At 39.5% G+C, this 20,675-nt stretch overlaps 1 protein-coding gene across 5 annotated transcripts in view; it reads left to right on the top strand.

The window, feature by feature from the left end:
* Positions 1-20,675, top strand: part of fasn (fatty acid synthase) — a 78,817-nt gene that overhangs the window by 15,896 nt on the left and 42,246 nt on the right. For 2 of the 5 annotated variants that reach the window (XM_067576943.1, XM_067576944.1), the window contains 12 exons: positions 1,754-1,886; positions 2,634-2,786; positions 3,034-3,207; positions 5,713-5,913; positions 6,708-6,830; positions 8,360-8,475; positions 8,702-8,836; positions 13,416-13,890; positions 14,368-14,555; positions 18,370-18,559; positions 19,230-19,324; positions 20,531-20,665. In XM_067576943.1, coding sequence (XP_067433044.1) covers positions 2,729-2,786; positions 3,034-3,207; positions 5,713-5,913; positions 6,708-6,830; positions 8,360-8,475; positions 8,702-8,836; positions 13,416-13,890; positions 14,368-14,555; positions 18,370-18,559; positions 19,230-19,324; positions 20,531-20,665 — 1,890 coding nt within the window. In that variant the 5' untranslated portion in view covers positions 1,754-1,886; positions 2,634-2,728. The other 3 variants (XM_067576942.1, XM_067576941.1, XM_067576945.1) reach the window with 2 other exon arrangements.

A 20,675-nucleotide genomic window follows, 5' to 3' on the forward strand; every position in this document is an offset into this window, starting at 1 on the left:
CAAACTATTGTAACTTGACTCCACATTGTCAGATCTTTCCCAATTTTCACATTTGCTAAGAGTCCCAGTCTAAAGGCATCTACTATCTACTATTTAATCATCGTCATAGTGCCACCTACGGGCAACAGGAAGTTATAGGCCCTATACTTTTACTAACTACTCCTAGCCAGTTAACCAGATCCAGCTAAAATTTGGTCAGCTAAGTTGTAAGACCTTAAAGATGCTAAGTTGTGAAGCTTTTTGGTTTTCATCAAAAACTGTTGGTGATGCGGTATTCGCATTAAACAGGAAGCTGTTCTTGAGGGGCTGGGGATGATTGAAAACTCATGAAACTTTGCACATGCATCAAAAGTGGTGAAACTTGACAAATGATATAGGTCTTGGGCTTGGATGTGGCAAAATGGCTCAAGGGCACCCCCTAGAAAATTTCAAGTCAGAGGCCCCACCTTTAAATTTGATGTAGATGAATGAAATTTGGTGTATCATATCCAGATTTTAAAAAAGCCTCTTGGAACCATACCCTAATCACACAGGAAGTCAACCATTTTGAATTTACATTGCAATTTTTGCCAGTTTTTGCCATAACGAACTCCTCCTAGAGATTTGATCTGACTGACCTCATATTTGGCCAGTGTCATTGTGATAAAAAGTTATCAAAGTCTTGAGTTTTCAAGAAACTCACCTTACATGGCGTGCCGGTCAATTTGCATGTTTCGCCATGAAACAAGAAGCTGTTGTAACTCCACTGGACTTTGTCCAGTGCCCCAAATTTCACATGCTTGATTGGAGTCCAGGCCTGAACACATCATAGTCATAGAGCCACCTACTGACAACAGGAATTGGATGGAATTTACATGGTGTGGTCTACCCATGATATATAGCAATATGATTATATAATTAGTTGGTACTTTCTAGTAGTGGACACAGGAAGTGGTATTAACTCCTTCATGCATCAGATGAGCCTCATGAACCTCCAAGTGACCTCCACTAGATGTATTGCTGCATTAATGACCCACTTGTGTAGCACCACCTACTAGCCAACAGAAGCACAGTGTTTCCCCTAGGTTGACTGCTTTCACCTGGCGGGGGTGGGGTGGTGGGGGTGTGTGGACTCAGCAGCCACACATTTCTCCATTCTCTATTTCTCTGTTTAGTGTCTTCAGGTTAGATAACCCATTGTTGCTAACTTTGGAGCTTACTCCCTTCACTCTTCCAACACTTGTCGAAACAACAGATGTGACTTTTTGTGGTCCTGACAAGCTGCAGTATTTATTAACTGACACACGGTAGCCCGTACTGTACATTTACTGCCATATTGACAACTTACTGCTAACGTTTTCTTCTGCTCGCATTCACCGTCACTTTTCTGCCACTCGCTCTCTCATTCAACCACTCACTTGCTACGCACACACATTACACATTGCCCTATTCCTTAAAAGCAGGTGCACTACCAATAGTTTCCCAGGCAGTGTCACAGAGGTTGACTCATGTTTCGGAACAGCACTGCACAGAGGCTTCCAAACGCTATTGATTTCTGGATGAATGGATATTTGGCATTATTTTTGGCAATAAAAAAATGTATTTTTGGCCTGGTGGGGTTCTCGTTGGCCTGGCGGCCTGTGTGAGTTGCGAGGGCCTGTTTATATTTGATCATCTTAATTCACTTTTGTATTTCTAATTTTGCCAGTTTTAATAACGCATCTTTTTCCCATCCCTGTTGTTTTCTTTCCAATTCTCCCTCTCTTGCTTGCAGTTTTTTCCTCACTGTGAATAAAAGACTCATCCCTCAGTGCCTGGCAACCATCTCAAGCTAACATTCAAGTGCTGAAAGGGTTGGACAAGGCCATCTAACATTGCGGAGACCACACACCAGGCATCATGGGAAAGTAGGGAAAGTGGAAAGGGAAACAGATAAAGCAACGTGAGGTCCATGGCCTGAGGGAGTCATTGCATTGTTACAGAGAGAAAAGTAACTGAGAAAAATGAAAAAGAAAACAGGGAAAAAACAGACGGCCTTCTTTATGAGGAATAATGTACAGCAAGCCAGTCATTGTTGAAAAGAATTTTTTTTGCAGCAGGCTTTTTTTATGCTATGTCCAACTAGAGGTTAACTGGTTGACACGAAGAGTAAAAAGTTATGACATGTAAAAGGTGTTTTTCACCTTGATGATGTGTTGAAGCTCTCAGTTCATCCAAACTAAAGAAAAATCTGTCACTGTCAAATTAACTTCTTCATTTCATCACTTCACTGTGTCTGCTGCTTTTTTTTACCATCCCTCCCTGCAACATTATCTTTTGCTAAAGTGATATGGCAAATTTTTATCAATAATAAAGTGTTAGAACTGCATATACAACTCACCTCTGACAATGTAGACAACATAGATATGCTTCATGCTTGTATTTGATAAAATGTTGTCAGGAGAAGAAACCCTGTTACGTTTGTTTCTACTCTCAGGCACTTTCACCAATCCATTTGATATCCCTCTCAATCCAAGCCAATTGGCCGCCAACTGAGGATCCCAAATGTCTCAAAATCTATATCATATTGATATATCAATATGAAAATTTACTACCACTTCCTTTGAGAGGAATTCTTTTGAAAATTAGTTTTCTCCATTTTTGCTTTTTTCCAGGTCTGTATGGTCTTCCAAAGAGGAATGGTAAACTGAAGGACATAAGCCACTTTGATGCAGCCTTCTTTGGAGTCCATCCCAAACAGGCCAACACCATGGACCCCCAGCTGCGTCTCATGCTAGAGATTGCCTACGAGGCCATCATCGATGGAGGTGAAGAAACAGGATGAAAAATTTCAGAGCACCAAATCAATAAAGGACAGTGACATGAGTGAAAGTAGTAACAGTGGGAAAGATACACAGTATATGTTTGCTGGAAAAAAGTGTGACTGAATTGTTTTTTGTGTTTTCTCTGTCACTTTTTTTAAACTGTTGTCTAGTTTAAAAAGAGCTCATGATCTCAGTGAGGCTGTCTAATGAAATACTGACTGTTTAAAAACAATTAAATGTTGTGATGCAGGACTGAACCCGGCCACACTGCGTGGCAGTAAGACGGGTGTCTACATCGGGGTGAGTGGCTCAGAGGCTGGTGAGGCGTTCAGCAGGGATCCAGAGGAGCTGCTAGGCTATAGCATGACTGGCTGCCAGCGTGCCATGTTGGCCAACCGACTCTCCTACTTCTTTGACTTCAACGGTACGTGCACAGAGCCACCACCAATATACAGTAATAGTCATCTAAAATTGTAGGCTGGGCCAGGCAGCCCAGGCAGATACATTCCTTGGCTGATCCCAACTGTGTCCCTGCTTTGTACTTACATATATTATCCTCCCTTGATGAGGTAATGAATGCAGCACTGCCTTGTTAACACCCAAAGCATCACTTGTGGATACCAGTTTCAGAGGAGAAGCAGTGATGGAAGCTAAAACAGTTCACTGCCATCAGACAGATTGCCACAGGACATTTTCATTAACCCAGTGCGCCTGAAACCATCTGCTCTTATATTTGATGTATATGAGGGAGTGTGCTTGACACAGTGCATATTTTCTAGAAAAGCGTTTGTTTTATCATATTATAAGGTCATGAAAATATTATGCTGAAACTTTTTGTAAAACACTTGACATGCAGATTTGGATTTTTTTTTTTCATAAAGAAAGAAATAACTTAATTTGTTACATTTAATGCTGAATTTACATGACACAAATAATTAAGAATTTGTGGTAGACAGAGTTTCAAAAAGAATATAAAGTTTCTCCCAACTTGACAAGGGAGGGAGTTTGTTGGCTAATGGGCAAAAGACAGCCACACGTCGACTACATGCAAAAAGTGAAGCTTGTATATTTTACAGCCTGTCACTGTGATTGTGTGTTACTGTATTTGAATGTGCTGTCTGCACTCTGACAGCCACTGTGCTGTTGCATTTCTCAGTCAAAATCTGAATGCTGGTTTAAATTGCCTAACTATAGGTCATATTCGGCAATCCAGGGTCTGATGTCAAATCAGGGAAATATTTAACATTATTTATTGATGTTGTCTGCTCTGTCAGAGACAGAGATGTACATTCACACATATAGTCTGTCTTTTGTCTATTAAGTGCTTCCTGTAGAGAAAGTCTGGGAGAGGGTTTGAGGAATGACTTCACTTTACCTACCTTCTGCTTTCACAGTGGACTTTTGTCTGATATCTGCTCATGATACACCATGACACACACTGATGGTCACAGATAAACTTCTCTGTGAATTTCTCTGTGATCACACAGCACAGCTGTTGTCATAAACCTTTGGCCAGTGCTTATTATCAACAACTGCATAATCATAAAATAGAGATTTGATGGATGTCTCAGAGCAGGAGTTGATATATTTACAAAAACAACCTGAAAACGTTATTTTGACACATAAACAGTTCCTTTCTTTTCGTCGCCCCATTAAAGATCCGTTCTGTCCTTTGAACACATATACTAATACATAATGGTTTTAATGTAGCTGATGTGGCAGAGATTTCCATTATCATCAGACAGGTTGTAAACAATATTGCTCAACCAGCATGTATCAAAAAAGTATTTTCTCTTCCAGGTTTGCTTCCACACTGTGCAGCCAAAAACACATGTACATCAGTGTCTTTCTGTGTATCTGCCTCCTCATCCCAGACATTACACTGACATAACATCATGATCACGCACCTAAATAAACTCTGTGAAAAAACTCTGTTAGTACTGTCAACAAGTATTACAAGTCTTAAAAATACTAAATGTGGGACTATTTTATATTTGGTATTTACCCAGTGTCAGATGTTTATAATTTACTGTTTTGTGGCCTAGAACTGACCTAAACCATGACACAAATTTGTCTGTATCTGTATAGAAGGCGTAAACTATGCTTTTACTTATGAACATTTTGGAAGTAAAGCATTGTATAATCCTACAAATGTTCTTAATTAATATGCCTTCCAGTAAATAAACACTCTAGAAACTTTACCTTACCATTAAAACGGGATGCTGAGCCAAAGGATGATGCCTGAAAATCCTGTTCAGAGCTGCTCTCTACGTCAGTGCACATGTGGATCCAATGCCACCACCATGTGGCCATCTATCTTCCAGCTCAAAGCTCCTACAGTGCAAAGCACTACAAAGTTCCTGGATTCCTTTGTTTAAGATGCTGTCAGCCTACTCTTTCAGTCATCATCACTCATCACCCTATTTGGTACAGAAACTATTTGGGTGAGCCTTTTTTACATGCCAAATGTGTTTCCATAACTATTCAACACATTGTGCAGTTGTAACCAATGTTAGATACACATAGACATAGACACATTCTAAACTCAGACTCTGCATTTGATGGCATTTGGCATACTTGTGGAGCTACAGAATCTTGATCTGATTAAATAGCCATACTCACTGGTCATGGTACATTTTGTGCAAATAATTCTAGCATAGACTGCAGACAGAATTACACTAAAAATATTGATGAGCATGATTGTCTATCACTATGTGTATTTTCAAGCAGAACTGGATGCAGATGATGGTTGAAATATTCCAAACATTTGATGTTATCAAAATTAATTTTGAGGATTGTGCAGCCTTAGCCATGGCATGCAGTTGAAACACTAGTTTGAAACACTCCTGAGAATCTTCTCCGCAGATGTGATCCCTAATTCCAATCCATAGTCCATCCTCCCCTCTTCTCCTCTCCCCTCCTCTTCCAGGACCCAGCACCGCCATCGACACAGCCTGTTCCTCCAGCTTGCTGGCTTTAGAAAACGCTTTCCATGCCATTCGCCAGGGCCATTGTGATGCCGCCCTGGTGGGGGGAGTCAACCTGCTGCTCAAGCCAAACACCTCGGTGCAGTTCATGAAACTGGGCATGCTCAGTCCTGAGGGGACCTGCAAGTCCTTTGACTCCTCAGGTAAAAGAAAGTTGCAGGGTGTCCCCATGGCCTAGGGGTTAATCTCTCCCCCTTGTACCTTGTTAGCTCTCTATTATTAGTATCTAATAAATGCCAAAAAAAAGAATAAAAAAAGAAAAAAGGCTCTTCTCTCATACTGTTCAATTTTCTGGATTTTGTTTTCAAATGTCTGGCTCAGGTGTAATGATTTGCAGTTCAATATGATGAACTGATATTTATTGAATGAATTTAAAAACCAGTACTTAGTACTTAGAGTCCTGGACCTTGACTGGCTGATTTATGATTTTTTTTAATGCCTCAAATGTAACCACTCAAATTTAGTTAGTGAATGTATGGATGGTCAATAAACCTTTTCAGTCAAATGATCAAATTATCATTAAGAATGCATTATTAATGTACAAAATCAAGTTGAAAGTATGGACACATCTTCCCATTCCCGTGAATGAGAAAGTGTTTCCAAACTTTTGACTGGTACTGTATAAATAAACTAACAGCCTAACTGAAAAGAAATATGCCTAATTTTGCTTTAGGTTCCCTTTTAAATATATTATAGTACTTGTACAGTTGTACAGTTTTATCAAACCTGTAACATGCATCAATATTTTTTATTATCAGCAGCAGCAGTGTTTCTCTCTCCTCTATAATGTTAAACCTTGTTCTTTTACCATCACAAATTGCTTAGAATCTTAGTCATATTGATTTAGCTGTGTATTATTTATAATTTACACTTTTACACACTATCTGTACTTTGCTTACCAATATAAAGTTTATATTTCTATCATTCTGTCATACAGGGAATGGATACTGTCGTTCTGAGGCAGCAGTGGCAGTGCTGCTGACCAAGCGTTCAGTGGCTAAAAGGGTCTATGCCACAGTGGTCAATGCTGGCAACAACACAGATGGGTATAAAGAGCAGGGTGAGGAAGGACACTAAGAGTCTGTGAGCTCTAAACTCATGCTGTGACACAAGAACATAATGTCCATTACAAAGATTTTACTGAAGTTATAGAAACAGTCAATTAAGATGAAAATTAATAGTCAAGATGCCTGTGAGAGAACTTTGGTCCTCACAGCTTACATGGTTTAAAAATTAGATTTTAAATGGGTCTTCCAATTCAGTCAGTTGTAATCAGTTAATTGTTTGGTCTATTAAATGTCAGAAAATGGCATCATAATTTCCTACAGCCCAAGGTTTTTTTGGTTTCATGATGTCACCACCCATATTTGCATGAAGCAACAGGAAGACAATTCTGTTTGCCAAGATTGAGAGGATGTTTCCATACAGCCAATCTTATTGCTTTATTTTAAACCATATGTCCATGCAGTAGCAACATCATTGCTCTATTATAGACAGACGGTCACACAGCCTGCTACACAACACAAGAACCAGAAACTTTGAAAAACAACCCAGATTTGGTTTCCCACTAAAGTCTCCTTATCGAATTTACAAAATTGAATTCATCTTATGCTGCACCTTAACTTGTTGAAAGAGCAACCAAAATAAACATTCACCATGGAAATGTGCACTGCTAACATAATTTTGCAGGAGATATAGGTAGTTAGCCACTAGGATGCAGCACATTAAACAGCATGTAAACATACTGTACCTGCAAATGTCACAATGGTGTGTGTACTGTTGACTTGAAACAACAAATCAATTGGCAAACTATTTTCTGTTGATCAATTATTCAACAAATCGCTTCAGCTCTATTTTAGTCCAGCAGATTATTCATGTTGTCTTGATGCCACACACAATGTTTTCACTGCTGTCTCACAATACAACTGAAAAGGAGAAGTCACTAAGTCACGTTTTCCTTATTTTATTCAGGTCAAAATAAATTACATGTGGTACAAAAATACATTTCAAGGCATGTAACTTGGTTGTAAAATGGATATCAGGCTTTTTCATTGTGGCCATTACAGTAAGTGTGGCTCACTTACAATAGGTGCCATAATTTTTGTATACATTCATATACAGAATTCAATAGTGTCTGTTTCCTGTATATGTATTTAGGTGTGTTTGCAGTGTGCTATGGTGTACTTGTGAAATGACTATGTATTTGTGTGTGTGTGTGTTTGTTTATGTGTTTTTGTGTGTATAAACAGTTAGTATATAGTATATATAGTATATCATCAATTTTATTTGATGATTAGGTTAGACCGTTAGACAGGTAGTAAAGAAACCTGCCAAACATGGAAAAGAAAACAAAGGTGAAATTATCACCTTTTGCTGTCTGTTGTAAACATCTATCACAGTTTTCAGAGAGACTTGTTTTTGTGCACTCACTCTCAGCTTTACCTCCAAAGTGTTTTGATAATCTAGATAAATGGTTGATTTACACCAAGTGTGAACAGTAGTAGTTACATAGAAATTTGTATGTTATACAATACTATACTATACAATAATACATGTGTTTTGTCTAACACATTCCTGCTGGTCCTTCAGGTGTAACATTTCCTTCTGGTGAAATGCAGCAGAGGCTGGTTCATTCTCTCTACCAGGAGGCGAACATCACTCCTGAGCAGGTTGAGTACGTTGAAGCCCACGGCACCGGAACAAAGGTCAGTGCACACAAGAGCCTGGTTTCTTAATCACATTTGTGATGTTGTGTTTTTACTGCAAGTGTCTGCATCACAAGACACTAAGTTGACACGGAAAAGGTCACTTTTAAAAACATGCAGCACATTTTTAATCTGAAAAGAATAATGATGTCATCTTCACACACATATCTAATGTCACTCATCAGGAGTGTCTTACCTCTGTGGCATTTCTGCTCTCTACATGCAGGTCGGCGACCCGCAGGAAGTGAATGGCATTGTCAGTGTGTTCTGTCAGGCAAAGCGAGAGCCTCTGCTTATTGGCTCAACCAAGTCCAACATGGGCCATCCAGAACCGGCCTCCGGTCTCGCTGCTGTGACAAAGGTAAGAAAGGCACAACTGTTATTGGCTGCTCTGAAGATTCAAAACATCCTTTTTCCTTTGTGTATTATATACAGTATGTAGTTGCATATTGATCACATCTTAGTCTTAACATAAAGGTCAGTTTCTCTGTACAGTTTATCTCACTGGTTTGCCTGCAGCCATGTGTGATACTTTTAAAGAGATATTCAACCTGTGCCATCAGTTAATCTGGGTTTTTGCCCATGTATAATGGGATATAATGGTATTCATTACATCTTTAGCAATACCTTGCCTATATGAAAAAATTAAAATGTAAGCCCAAAAAACATGAAAATGGTCAGCCATTTTTACGACACTGCCTCCAGCATTAGTATTGACCCTGAGAACCTCTGTGTAAATTGCAATTTTGGATTTCATAAAATATCATATTGTATTCTTCCACTAGAGCTCTTGCCAGGACCTTGAGTTGGTCAGTCTAAGACCAGTCAAAGGGAAGGTCCAAAGAAATTATTAATAAGGCTCAGGAGGGTGTTGCTTCTTTAATAAAATTAAATATATAATTAACTCCAACTATTTTGTACTAGTATGCGCGGCTGCTGTCCAACCAGCATAAAAATGCCCATTCTTAGACACTTGGGTCATTCTTGCTGCTGTGTGATGGCTACAGGTATTAATTAATTAATGATCAATTAATAATAAACAGATTATTCAATAACATGAACACTCACAGGCTAACATACATTGAGGTGTTTGTAATTATGGAGACAAACAATATTAAATTGAGAGCATGAATAAAATGAGAGCACAAATTACTAATTCAAGAACACTATTAAATTTAGAGCACAATTTTTTTTTTCTACATGACACCTCCCAGGCTCTGTACTGTATGATGCTAGTTATAAAAATAAACCTGCAGATAAAAACAATCTTTTAATTGCAGCCCTTTTGAGTGCTCTACATATATTAGGGCCTGATTAGTTAGTTCTATGACAACCCTACATGCAAGTGGTTAATACAAACAGAGCCTAATAATATGAATTGAAACTAAAATAAACAGGTCATACTCCAATGAAACAGACTGAAGTAAAATAAAATAAAATAAATCATGTACATACTGTATATTTACACAAAACAAATTGTTACAGGTCAGCACCATGATATTGAGGGGAGTGATTTTAACAATAGTGTAAGGGACTGTGTATAGATGTAGACACTGATATGACACACACATGTGTACCACTGGTATGCTGCGGCTAGATATCCCTGTCCTCTGTTAGAAGTCACAGGTGACCAACTATGATAAAGAAATGACTGTCCACAGTCTTTTCCAATAACACTATCCAGGACCTTATTCCAGTTTCTGCTGAACATGGGCTATGGTATCTGGAAAGACACAACAAAAACAACAAATGAATATTGGAAGATATTAGATCGGTAAGGTTCTGGTATCTCCACATCGGCGTATTATAGAATGGGTAGAATGGGTAGAGTGGTGAATAAGGCCGTATTCAGACCAAATCAGGCGGTGTGTTGTTCAGCCACAGGGTCGAGCGGAGGTGTGGGAGGGTTGTGGGCGTGTTTATTTGTGCTCTAGAACGTAACCGCTTTGAAACAATTGGAAAATAACGTTTTATTGATCTGATTGACAGGCATTTTTGCTACCAGTGCTCCCTCTCTTCATTCTCTCTATCTCACTTGACCACAGCTGCTCTCTCTCTCTCGCTTTCTCTCTCTCGCTGGTGCTCTCAGCTCTCTCTCTTTTTCTCTTGTCTTTTTTAAAATGAGTCGAAGCTGACAGCAAAGTCTAACTTTACTTTTAACGTTATCATATGATGAGAAATGTCCTCCCCTCATCCTAGTAACGTCTTTGTGCTCCCTCATGGCAGAGTTTACAACTCTGATCAGTCTGATCTTCAGCTGTGATTGGACACTGGAGCCTTCAGCTGCAGTGATGTCGGGTTGCGTTTCTCCAAAAGTTGGCTCTGGCTCAACTTTCCGGCCACAGTCCGGTGTGGTGCCGCAGCGGCCAAAATGGCTGCAGCCCAAATGTAGCATTAGCTGGCTTATACTGCCATCTATTGGCTAAAGTTGACATGGGGTAAATGAGAGGGATATCTTCACATATACTGTATTCACAATTTAGTGCAAAAACAACATTGAACAAATAATACCTTAGGTATAAAAAATAAGTGTTGCATATTTACAACACAATTTGGTCCAGTACTTAAGAGAAAATATTAGCAGCTAACTACAATCATACATACAGTGCTGCTTGAAAATTTGTGAACCCTTAAGAAATTTTGCATAAATATGACCTAAAACATGATCAGATCTCCATGCAAGTCCTAAAACTAGATTAAGAGACATCAATTAAACAAATGAGACAAAAACATTACACTTGTTTGTTTATTTATTGAGGAAAATGATCCAATGTTACATATTTGTGCGTGGCAAAAGTATGTGAACCTCTAGGATTATCAATTTATTTGAAGGGGAAATTAGTGTGAGTCTGGGAGGCCCTGCCTTATCTAAAGAAGAGAAATCTGGGTCTTCACTATCAAAGTCTGAGCTTCATAACACAGGTTTGTTGAAGTGTGTCATGGCTCAAACAAGGGCGATGTCTGAGGACCTTAGAAGAAGAGCTGTTGATGCTCACCAGGCTGGAAGGGGTTGCAAAACCATTTCATTATGCACAAATGGAAGTTGTTACCCTCCCCAGGAGTGATCATACAACAAAGATCACACCAAGAGCAAAGTCTGAGGACCTTGCTCGTCTGAGAACAAGGTGTGTAATAGTCTGGGAGGCCACAAGGGACCCCAGGGTAATGTCAAGGAAGCTAAAGTCCTTCTTGCAGTGGCTACAGTCAATCTTCATGAGTCCACCATCAGAAGAACATTGAACATCAATGGTGTGCATGGCAGAGTTGCAAGGAAAAAGCCACTACTCTTCAACAAGAACATTGCTGCTGTCTACGGTTTGCTCAAGACCCCATGGACAAGCCAGAGGGCGATTGGGAAAAAAAAAAAGTCCTGTGGATGGATGAGACCAAAATCTAACTTTTCAGCTCGAATGAGAAACATTATGTTTGGCGATGAGCAAACACTGCATTCGAGCATAAGAACCTTATCCCGTCTGTGAAACATGGTGGTGGTAGTATCATGGTTTGGGCCTGCATTGCTGCCTCTGGACCAGCACAGCTTGCAATCATTGATGGAGCTATGAATTCTGACTTGTACCAGCAAACTCTACAGGAAAATGTCAAACTGTCCATCTGTGAAGCTCAACAGAAAGTGGGTCATACAGCAAGACAACAACCCTAAACACACAAGTCATTCTACCAAAGAAGGGTTAAAGCAGAAGAAAGTTAATGGTTTTCGAATGGCCAAGTCAAAGTCCTGACCTTAACCCAATAGAAATGCTGTGGAAGGACCTGAAGCACGCAGTCCATGCAAAGAAGCCCACCAACATCCTTGAGTTGAGACTGTTCTGTAAGGAGGAATGGGCTAAAATTCCTCCAAACCAATGTGCAGAGCTGATAAACAGTTGCCAGAAACATTTAGTTGAAGTTATTGCTGCAAAAGGGGGTCACACCAGTTACTGAAAGAAAGGGTTCACATACTTTTGCCTCATGCAAATATGTAAGATTGGATCATTTTCCTCAATAAATCAATGAATACGTTCAATGTCACGGAGGCATGAAAGATCATTCTTGATTTAAAACATATTGTTTTTGTATCAAATTATGAATTTGTGAAATTCTAGCAGCTCTTAACATGACTGCCCCTATGATAAGGTTACTTCCTCACAAGTGATGATAGACTTACTTCCTCCTGTCCTTACTGCTGTTATCTTCCCCATCAGTGTCACTCAGAAGTCGCCATAATCATGTAATGCAACATTTACAAATCATAATTCAGTCTTAACTCAGGGTCCAGCCACTAGCTTTTTTCCAAAGCTTTCAACTTAATCCCGCAGTCTGAGTTTTTTCATTTGTTATGGACCTAACACTCTTTCAGACAGTCTCTCCTTTAAAACATTGATGGTATTACACTCGGTTGTTCACACAAACAACCATCACAGCCCCACACACCTGGGCAATCACTATGTAAAGTTGGCGTGATTGTCAGATGTTTCAGAAAGTTAAGTGAGTTTTGTATTCATGTCCTGATCTTTTTTTTTTTATGACATGACAGGACATTTACGGAAAGGGCCAAGAGCTTGCACTATATTTGACATGAGAAAAATCTCCCTAGCAATGTAAAAAAGAATGGCTCATTTACAGTGTTTCATAGTTTATTAAACTGTATTTCTTCATAAGAAATTACATACTTGTGAGAAATATCTTACAGAGATTTTAATCAGGCGAACAGGACTGCATTTAATCTCTCCATATATTACCCATGTGCTGCAGCCTTAACTGATCTGCAGTTTACATCTGCATTTTCAAAATGGAGGAGGTTGGGCATCTCTGACGTCAAAACAACTAAAGAGAAAAGGAAATGATAATGAACAATTTTATTTATTCAAGCCATACTAGAATTCTGCTCATCATCTCATCTTTGTAATTATTTTATTGTTTCTTTTTCATCGGTCATGCAGGTGTTGCTTTCTCTGGAGCGAGGAGTCTGGGCTCCCAACCTGCACTTCAGCAGTCCTAACCCTGACATTCCTGCCCTCACTGATGGTCGCGTTCAAGTTGTTGACCGGCCTATTCCCATCCGAGGTGGTATCATAGGCATCAACTCCTTTGGATTTGGAGGTTCCAATGTGCATGTGATCCTCCGTCCAGCTGAGAGGAGCGGTCAAAAACCAGCTGACATGACTGCCCTGCCGAGGGCACTTCCCAGGGTGCTTCAGGCCTGTGGCCGAACAGAGGCTGCAGTGAATGCCGTGCTCCAAAAGGGGATGGAACTCAGTGCAGATGACAGCTTCCTGTCTTTGCTGAATGAGGTGTCAGGAGCTCCCACTGCTGGCATGCCCTACCGAGGTTACACTCTGATTGGCTCTCAGAATGACGTCATGGAGGTGCAGCAGGTGCAGGCCACTCCCAGGCCGCTTTGGTACATCTGTTCAGGTGAGTCTCTGAATGCACAGAGGAGATGTTGTCCAGGAGCCATCAAACAAGTCAATAAATAGGTACATGGGTCTGCCAGTAACTGCCTTTTATTATCTACAGAACAAGATGTCTACAGTTTTAATACAGTTTACAGTTGTTTGTGGATTATCCAGAGTTGGTTTTTGTAGAACTGAGTAGAATTAAACAATATTTTTTTCTTTTTTTCATCATTACATTTTTTCAGTATTTGTCAACATTAGAATGTTTGGAATGCCAAATTAAAATGGTATTCAATCTAATACAAATTATTTCTTATTAATTGGGTGCTACAAAAAAAAGAAAATGGCTATCAAAAACCTCATGTTGGTTGAACACCACTACAAATATTGTCTGCTCACACAATGATAAATGTTGAGCTTTGGAACTGAACTGTTGATAAATTCAGATATCTTTTTATCTCAGACTTCTTGCAGTGATTGTGTATTACCTTAACAGGTATGGGAACACAGTGGGCAGGTATGGGCCGCAGCCTCATGCAGCTGCCAGACTTCAGAGAATCCATTCTGCGGTCAGATACAGCCCTGAAGGACACTGGCCTGGTTGTGTCTCACCTGCTCATGGAGGCCGACGATGCTACTTTTGAAGACACTGTTCATGCCTTTGTTGGTCTTGCCGCCATACAGGTAGAGTGGAGATGTCATGTTAGATGTGGGAAACATGGCATATGTGGGGGGTACATTTACTTAATGGTAATGCATTGTGGAATATGAAAATTATGAGACAGTTTCAATAAAATGATCAATAATATCATGCACTTGTGTATGATGTTTGTGACAACAGGTCACTTCAAAAACGGTAAAATAAAAATAGCATATTGTGTGAAACACAGAGGCAGATGTCCACAACTCTGCAGAACAATAACAGTCACATCACAGGAAAGGACTGTGAGCATGTATGTATGTGTGTTTATTTATGTGTTTGTTTTTATGTTTATTTGTGTGTGTGTTTGTGACAACCAACAGGTCAGTACCAACAGGTTGTCAGGAGTTTTTGTGCCAAAACAAGCCTATCAACGGCTTCTGGCTTGAGAGATGCCCGGTGGCATGTAACCATATTCCCACTGGTATCAAATACCCTCTCCCTGCGCTGTGACCAGGTCTCTCCTCTTCCAACTAAATGAGAAGCTGCTTGCAACTTTCTTGCAAACAGTAACAGCACACTCAATACAGGGGTCTTTAATGCCTCTCTCTAAGAATAAAAACAAATATTAAAAAAGTTATAATAATAATAAAGAAAACCAACAATTCAGTTGCTCAGCCTAACACCAAAGATAATTTTGGCAATTATTTTCTAGATCTCAGTCAATTTTAAATCCACTTTAACAAAATAGTTTTCTTGCAATATATACTTTGTTTATTTTGGATGAATGCATGATACACATATGCATGCGCACACACACACACACACACACACACACACACACAGTTTTTAATTGCCTGAAACAATTATGAAGTGCTCTCTTGTGTTCACACCAAACGCAAAGCGAATTATCACCTCTTGTTACTCGTGCGAGTTTTAACCACAGGATCATTTGTGTTTATTCACCCCAAATAGTCAGCGAGCGACAGCAAACACATACTAGTCTCTACCCGGACAATGGGAGCCAGCACAGTGGTGTTACTGAAGCTCAGCCTGCCTGCCATCATGATGGCTCAGTCCTCCTGCTAACAACAGTCACACCAACACTTATCTGTAAACATAGAGATACATTATCAACTTTTCTTTCTTTCTTTCAACTTTTTTTTGCTGTAATAAACTGCATTAACCCATTTCACAAAACTCCCCCCAAAAATCTGTTGATTTACTGCACTTACTAGACGACAACTACATACCTTAAAGAGGTATGAACCCAAAACAAACTTTAGAACAAAAACAAACTAAGATTTTGCTGTGATTTAATTGAAATAAGTGGATCAAATGGATGCCAAAATAACGACATCATGATGCAGATTTGTAAAAAGTCTGAATTCATGGTTTGTCAGGTCTGTCCGCAAGACGACAAGTAAACGACTTTTAAAATGCTTGGTTTCTGAGTGGAGTTCAGATCAATCAGGCTATATTTTGCAAACAATAACTGCTCCTTACACACTCAAACTAACATCATCTAAAGGCATAAATATGACAGCGACATTATTGTTTATACACATAGATATCTACATACAGTACAAATTTAAAATTATAAAAACTCACCGGCATTTAAGATGTTTGTTATTGATGGCAGCAGCTGAGGGGGGTGTGTGACTCTGGTATTAGCTCTGACTAAGTTAGGTTGAGAACCGAAAGTGAAGATGAATCAATTTTTAATCCCAAAAGTTTAAATAATAAACTCCTCCTGCCGGTAAACAGCTCTAGATTAGAGCAGAATCCATTGTGACTGTTGCGGTGGTCCGGTGTGTGTTTATTCTTCCTCCATCCCCTGGGGGGAGGACTGTTATCAAAGATTTTGAGAAATATGTTTCATTCTTATCAGACAGGAACCATTCAAAATAATATTGTATTATATCTTTTTTTATGCACAGTAAACCTAGGTGCTTCTAGATAACTTGATTTAATTGCTTTGTATTTCTCCTCTCTGCTCCTGAATGCGTTTTTACATAACAACTTTTTTGTATAGTTCAGTGCTGACTTTGGGAACTGTTAATAAAAACCAGTCTTGGGAACGGAGAGCAAAGCTGCTCATGCATTAGATTTGGGCTAAGGCTAGGCCACTTCATGCCACACAAAGGGGGAGTGTAAAAAAACAGTGGCTCTGATGCTCACCAGTCCTCGGCCTCCCCTGTTCCGCTTAGTGCACAGTCTCAGGGTGATGAATCCCTTCAATTCTGGTCATCTTCCCTCTCTTCACTATCATCCGACCACACTTATCTAGTCCAAATGACATTCCGATGTTGTTGCTGTAGATCCTGGTGATGTGGATCAGTGAGTCGATGTCTCACTCATTCTTGGCATACACCTCAATGTCATCCATGTGAAGGAGGTGACTGATGGTTGTTCCACTTTGCAACTGGTATCTGTAGCCACTCTTTGTGATGATCTGGCTGAGGGGGTTCAGGCCTATGCAGAACAGCAGCGGGGATAGTGCATCACCTTGGTATATGCCACACTTGATGGTAACTTGTGCAATTGGCTTTGAGTTGGCCTACAGAGTCATTTTCCACAGCCCCATTGAGTTCTTGATGAGGGCTCTTAGTTTCCTCTTGATTTTGTACATTTCCAAGCATTTCAGTATCCATGTGTGTGGCATTGAGTCATAGGCTTTCTTGTTGTCAATCCAGGTGGTGCACAGGTTGGTCTGCCTGGTCTTGTAGTCTTAGGTGACTGCTCTATCGACCAGTAGCTAGTGCTTGGCTCCCCTTGTATTACTACCAATTCCTTTCTGGGCCTTTCTTCAGCTCACATATTGGGTCATGTGCTTGTTCATGTTAGCCACTATGACGCCTGACAGGAGCTTCCATGCTGTACAGAGGCAGATTATTGGCGAGTAGTTGAATGGAATCACGCCCTTCTGGGGATCCTTCCTGATCAGAACTATTTGCCCTTGGGTTAACCTGGGTGGGTCCCATCCATCAGCAGTTGGTTCATTTGTGCTGCCAGGTGTTCATGGAGTGCAGTTAGTTTCTTTAGCCAGTAGATGTGGATCATGTCAGGGCCCGATGCTGTCCAGCTCTTCATACCTGACACTCTTTCTTTGATGTCTGACATTGTAATGGAGATATATATATATATATATATATATATATATATATATATATATATATATATATATATATATATATATATATATATATATATATATATATATATATATATATATATATCATGTTGCTTGCACAGATTTCCCGCGCTCCAGCTTCAGCTCTTCTCCTCACACTCAGGCTGCTTCTGTGCGCTCGTGGAACTTCTGCTCTCAGATTCTGCTCTCAGATTCTGCTGAGAAAGCAAGGGAAGTACAATAAAGCCCTGGAGAGCAGGAGTGGTTGAACCCGGTTAAAGAGAACCCGCCTGTATGGGACGCTCTAAGAAGTAAAGCGAACATGCCTGTGAGGAGGCAGGGATCATTTCATTGGTCAACAATACACCTGGCCTTCTATTGGTTTGGGGATTTTGACAGGGTTTTTGCAGAGGAGAAATCTGTGAGCAGAAGTTCCACAAGCGCACAGAAGCTGTCTGAGTGCGAGGAGAAGGGCTGAAACTGGAGCGCGGGAAATCAGTGCAAGCAACATTATATTTGAGTACAAGCACACAGTTTGAGCAGAAACAAAGCAAATCTAAGTGCAAGCAGAGACTATTTGAGAGCAAGGGGGGTTTTGAGGGACTATATTACAAAGTTTGAAAGTGAAATCAATAAATCATGCTCTCAAATTGATATATTACACTCTTGAATAAAGATAGGAAAAAAGCTCCATAAAACACTCATCTCATCTCATCTTGTTACAGATAGCTCAGATCGACCTGCTCACTAAGCTGGGTCTGCAGCCTGATGGCATTGTAGGACACTCAGTGGGAGAGCTGGCTTGTGGCTATGCTGATGGCTCTCTCAGCCACAATGAGGCCATTCTGGCTGCCTACTGGAGAGGCCGCTGCATTAAAGAGGCCAACCTTCCACATGGAGGCATGGCTGCAGTCGGTAAGAAAAAGCAGTGATTTCTTTTACCATATTTCAACAGTACAATAAGCACACTGTCGAGAGAGAAGGAATTGCTTTTAAAATGTACTTGTTTGGAATGAAAACCATCAGAGTCAAGTATGTCAACTGTATGTCTGTCGAGATGAGAAAGGTCATTGACATTTTAATCACTGTGACAGTCTGGCTGACATTATCAATCAGGCTCTAGTTTTTCCATACATTGGGCTCATTATTTTGGGTTTTCATAATACAGTTAAAGAATCTATCTATGTAAATTTTGATAGTTGAAAACTATATTGTGTTTACATTGATAGTGAAAAGTTGTGTACATACCATGGAAAAATGTTGTAGATGTGATAGATGTGACACCTGTCATTTATAGTGCTAAATGATGATGATTAATAAGTGTCCAAAATCTCAATTTACTGCTTGCTGCTGTTTATTTCTGTAAGACAGGACATGGACACCTCAATATACACATGTATAAAATACTGACAACACTTTCTTTTACCATATTTCAACAGCACAATAAGCACACTGTCGAGAGAGAGGGAATTGCTTTTAAAATGTACTTGTTTGTATGTTTTGTAGGGGTTTTTTGTTTGTTTCCTTTTTTATTGTTTATTTTTGGCACATCTTTTACCTTCTTTGCTTGCTGTCTGTGTTCCAGGGTTAACCTGGAAGGAGTGTATGGCTCAGTGTCCTCAGGGGGTGGTCCCAGCCTGCCACAACGCTGAGGACACAGTCACCATCTCCGGCCCTCAGGTCAAACATTCAATCATTCAGTCATTCTTGTTCTGTAGCCCTATTAACAGATTGGATTTTACACAGTCTAACAATGCTGACCTTGCTTTAGCAAAAAAATGTATTTTTCTGTTTCCTCACATGGTGAATGCTCACATAGTGTTTGTTTTGTAACTATTATACTACTATACATGAATTAAATTAATTAAATTATTCTGACAGAGGACAGCCGGAAGAGAAATATGGGGCTAGAACAGTGACAGTTAAGTTTTTGCATTGAAAGTAAAATTTGGCATTGAAAACATGTGGCAGCTACAATTGTTAGATTAAATCTGTGAGACATTTATCTTCCAAAAGGAATCATATCATATATCAAAAATGCTGCGGAGACAGCATAAAACAGGTTTTATTTGCATAATATATTGGATAATATATAATCTACATGGTTACTTTATTGCCTGAAAAAATATTAAATCTTAATAAAATCACATATTAACAAGCACTAAAGCAAAAATTGAGTCTGGCTCAAAATCTCCACCATGATGCCATTGCCTTCAGATATCTTTGTCGGACTGCAAGGCATACTGGGTAAGGTAGGCCCAGAAAGGGCCCTCCTCTCTGTGACAAACCAATGACAGAAAATTAAAACTGAAAAACAGAAAGTTGAAACTGAAAACCAGTAACACTGAAAAAAACTGAGTGTAAAAAAAAAGCTCACAGAAAAAGACAGATATGAAGAAAAAATCTGATGATTAACATTGAAAAACACATCATAATGCAAAAAATATCAAAATAAAATAAGATAATAAGATTTTAAGATTGTAATTTTTTTAATGCTTGTGTTTTATTTTTCAGTTGAACTTTTTTCAGTACCAATACCCGTTTCAGTGCCAGTACAACTCTATTACAGGTGTTTCAATGCCAATGTTTCCTTTTTCAGTTCAGTTTTTGTTTTCAGTGCCAAATTTTACTGTATACCAAAATTTAACCGTTGCTGTTCTAGCCTCATAGAGAAGAATGAAGCAGATTATAATTAGTGGCCAACAGCAAGTTGTTGAATAGCGTAACAACTTAAAAGATGCCCTGATCCTTAAAACTATTGTATGAAAACAATGTCAGATTGTGCAAGCATGTTAGTATTTTATACAAGCATAATTACATTCCCTTTTACCAATCTAGTTTTGGCCAGTGGATATGTATTAACAGATGTGGTGTGTGTTTCATCAGGAAGCAATCACTAAGTTTGTGTCTGAGCTGAAAGAGCAGGGAGTGTTTGCGAAGGAGGTGCGTAGCGCTGGCGTTGCTTTCCATTCCTACTACATGGCTTCCATTGCTCCGACCCTCTTGGCTGCTCTAAAGAAGGTATGCAGCT

This window comes from Thunnus thynnus, chromosome 20 (assembly GCF_963924715.1).
Source record: "Thunnus thynnus chromosome 20, fThuThy2.1, whole genome shotgun sequence".
Taxonomy (NCBI): domain Eukaryota; kingdom Metazoa; phylum Chordata; class Actinopteri; order Scombriformes; family Scombridae; genus Thunnus; species Thunnus thynnus.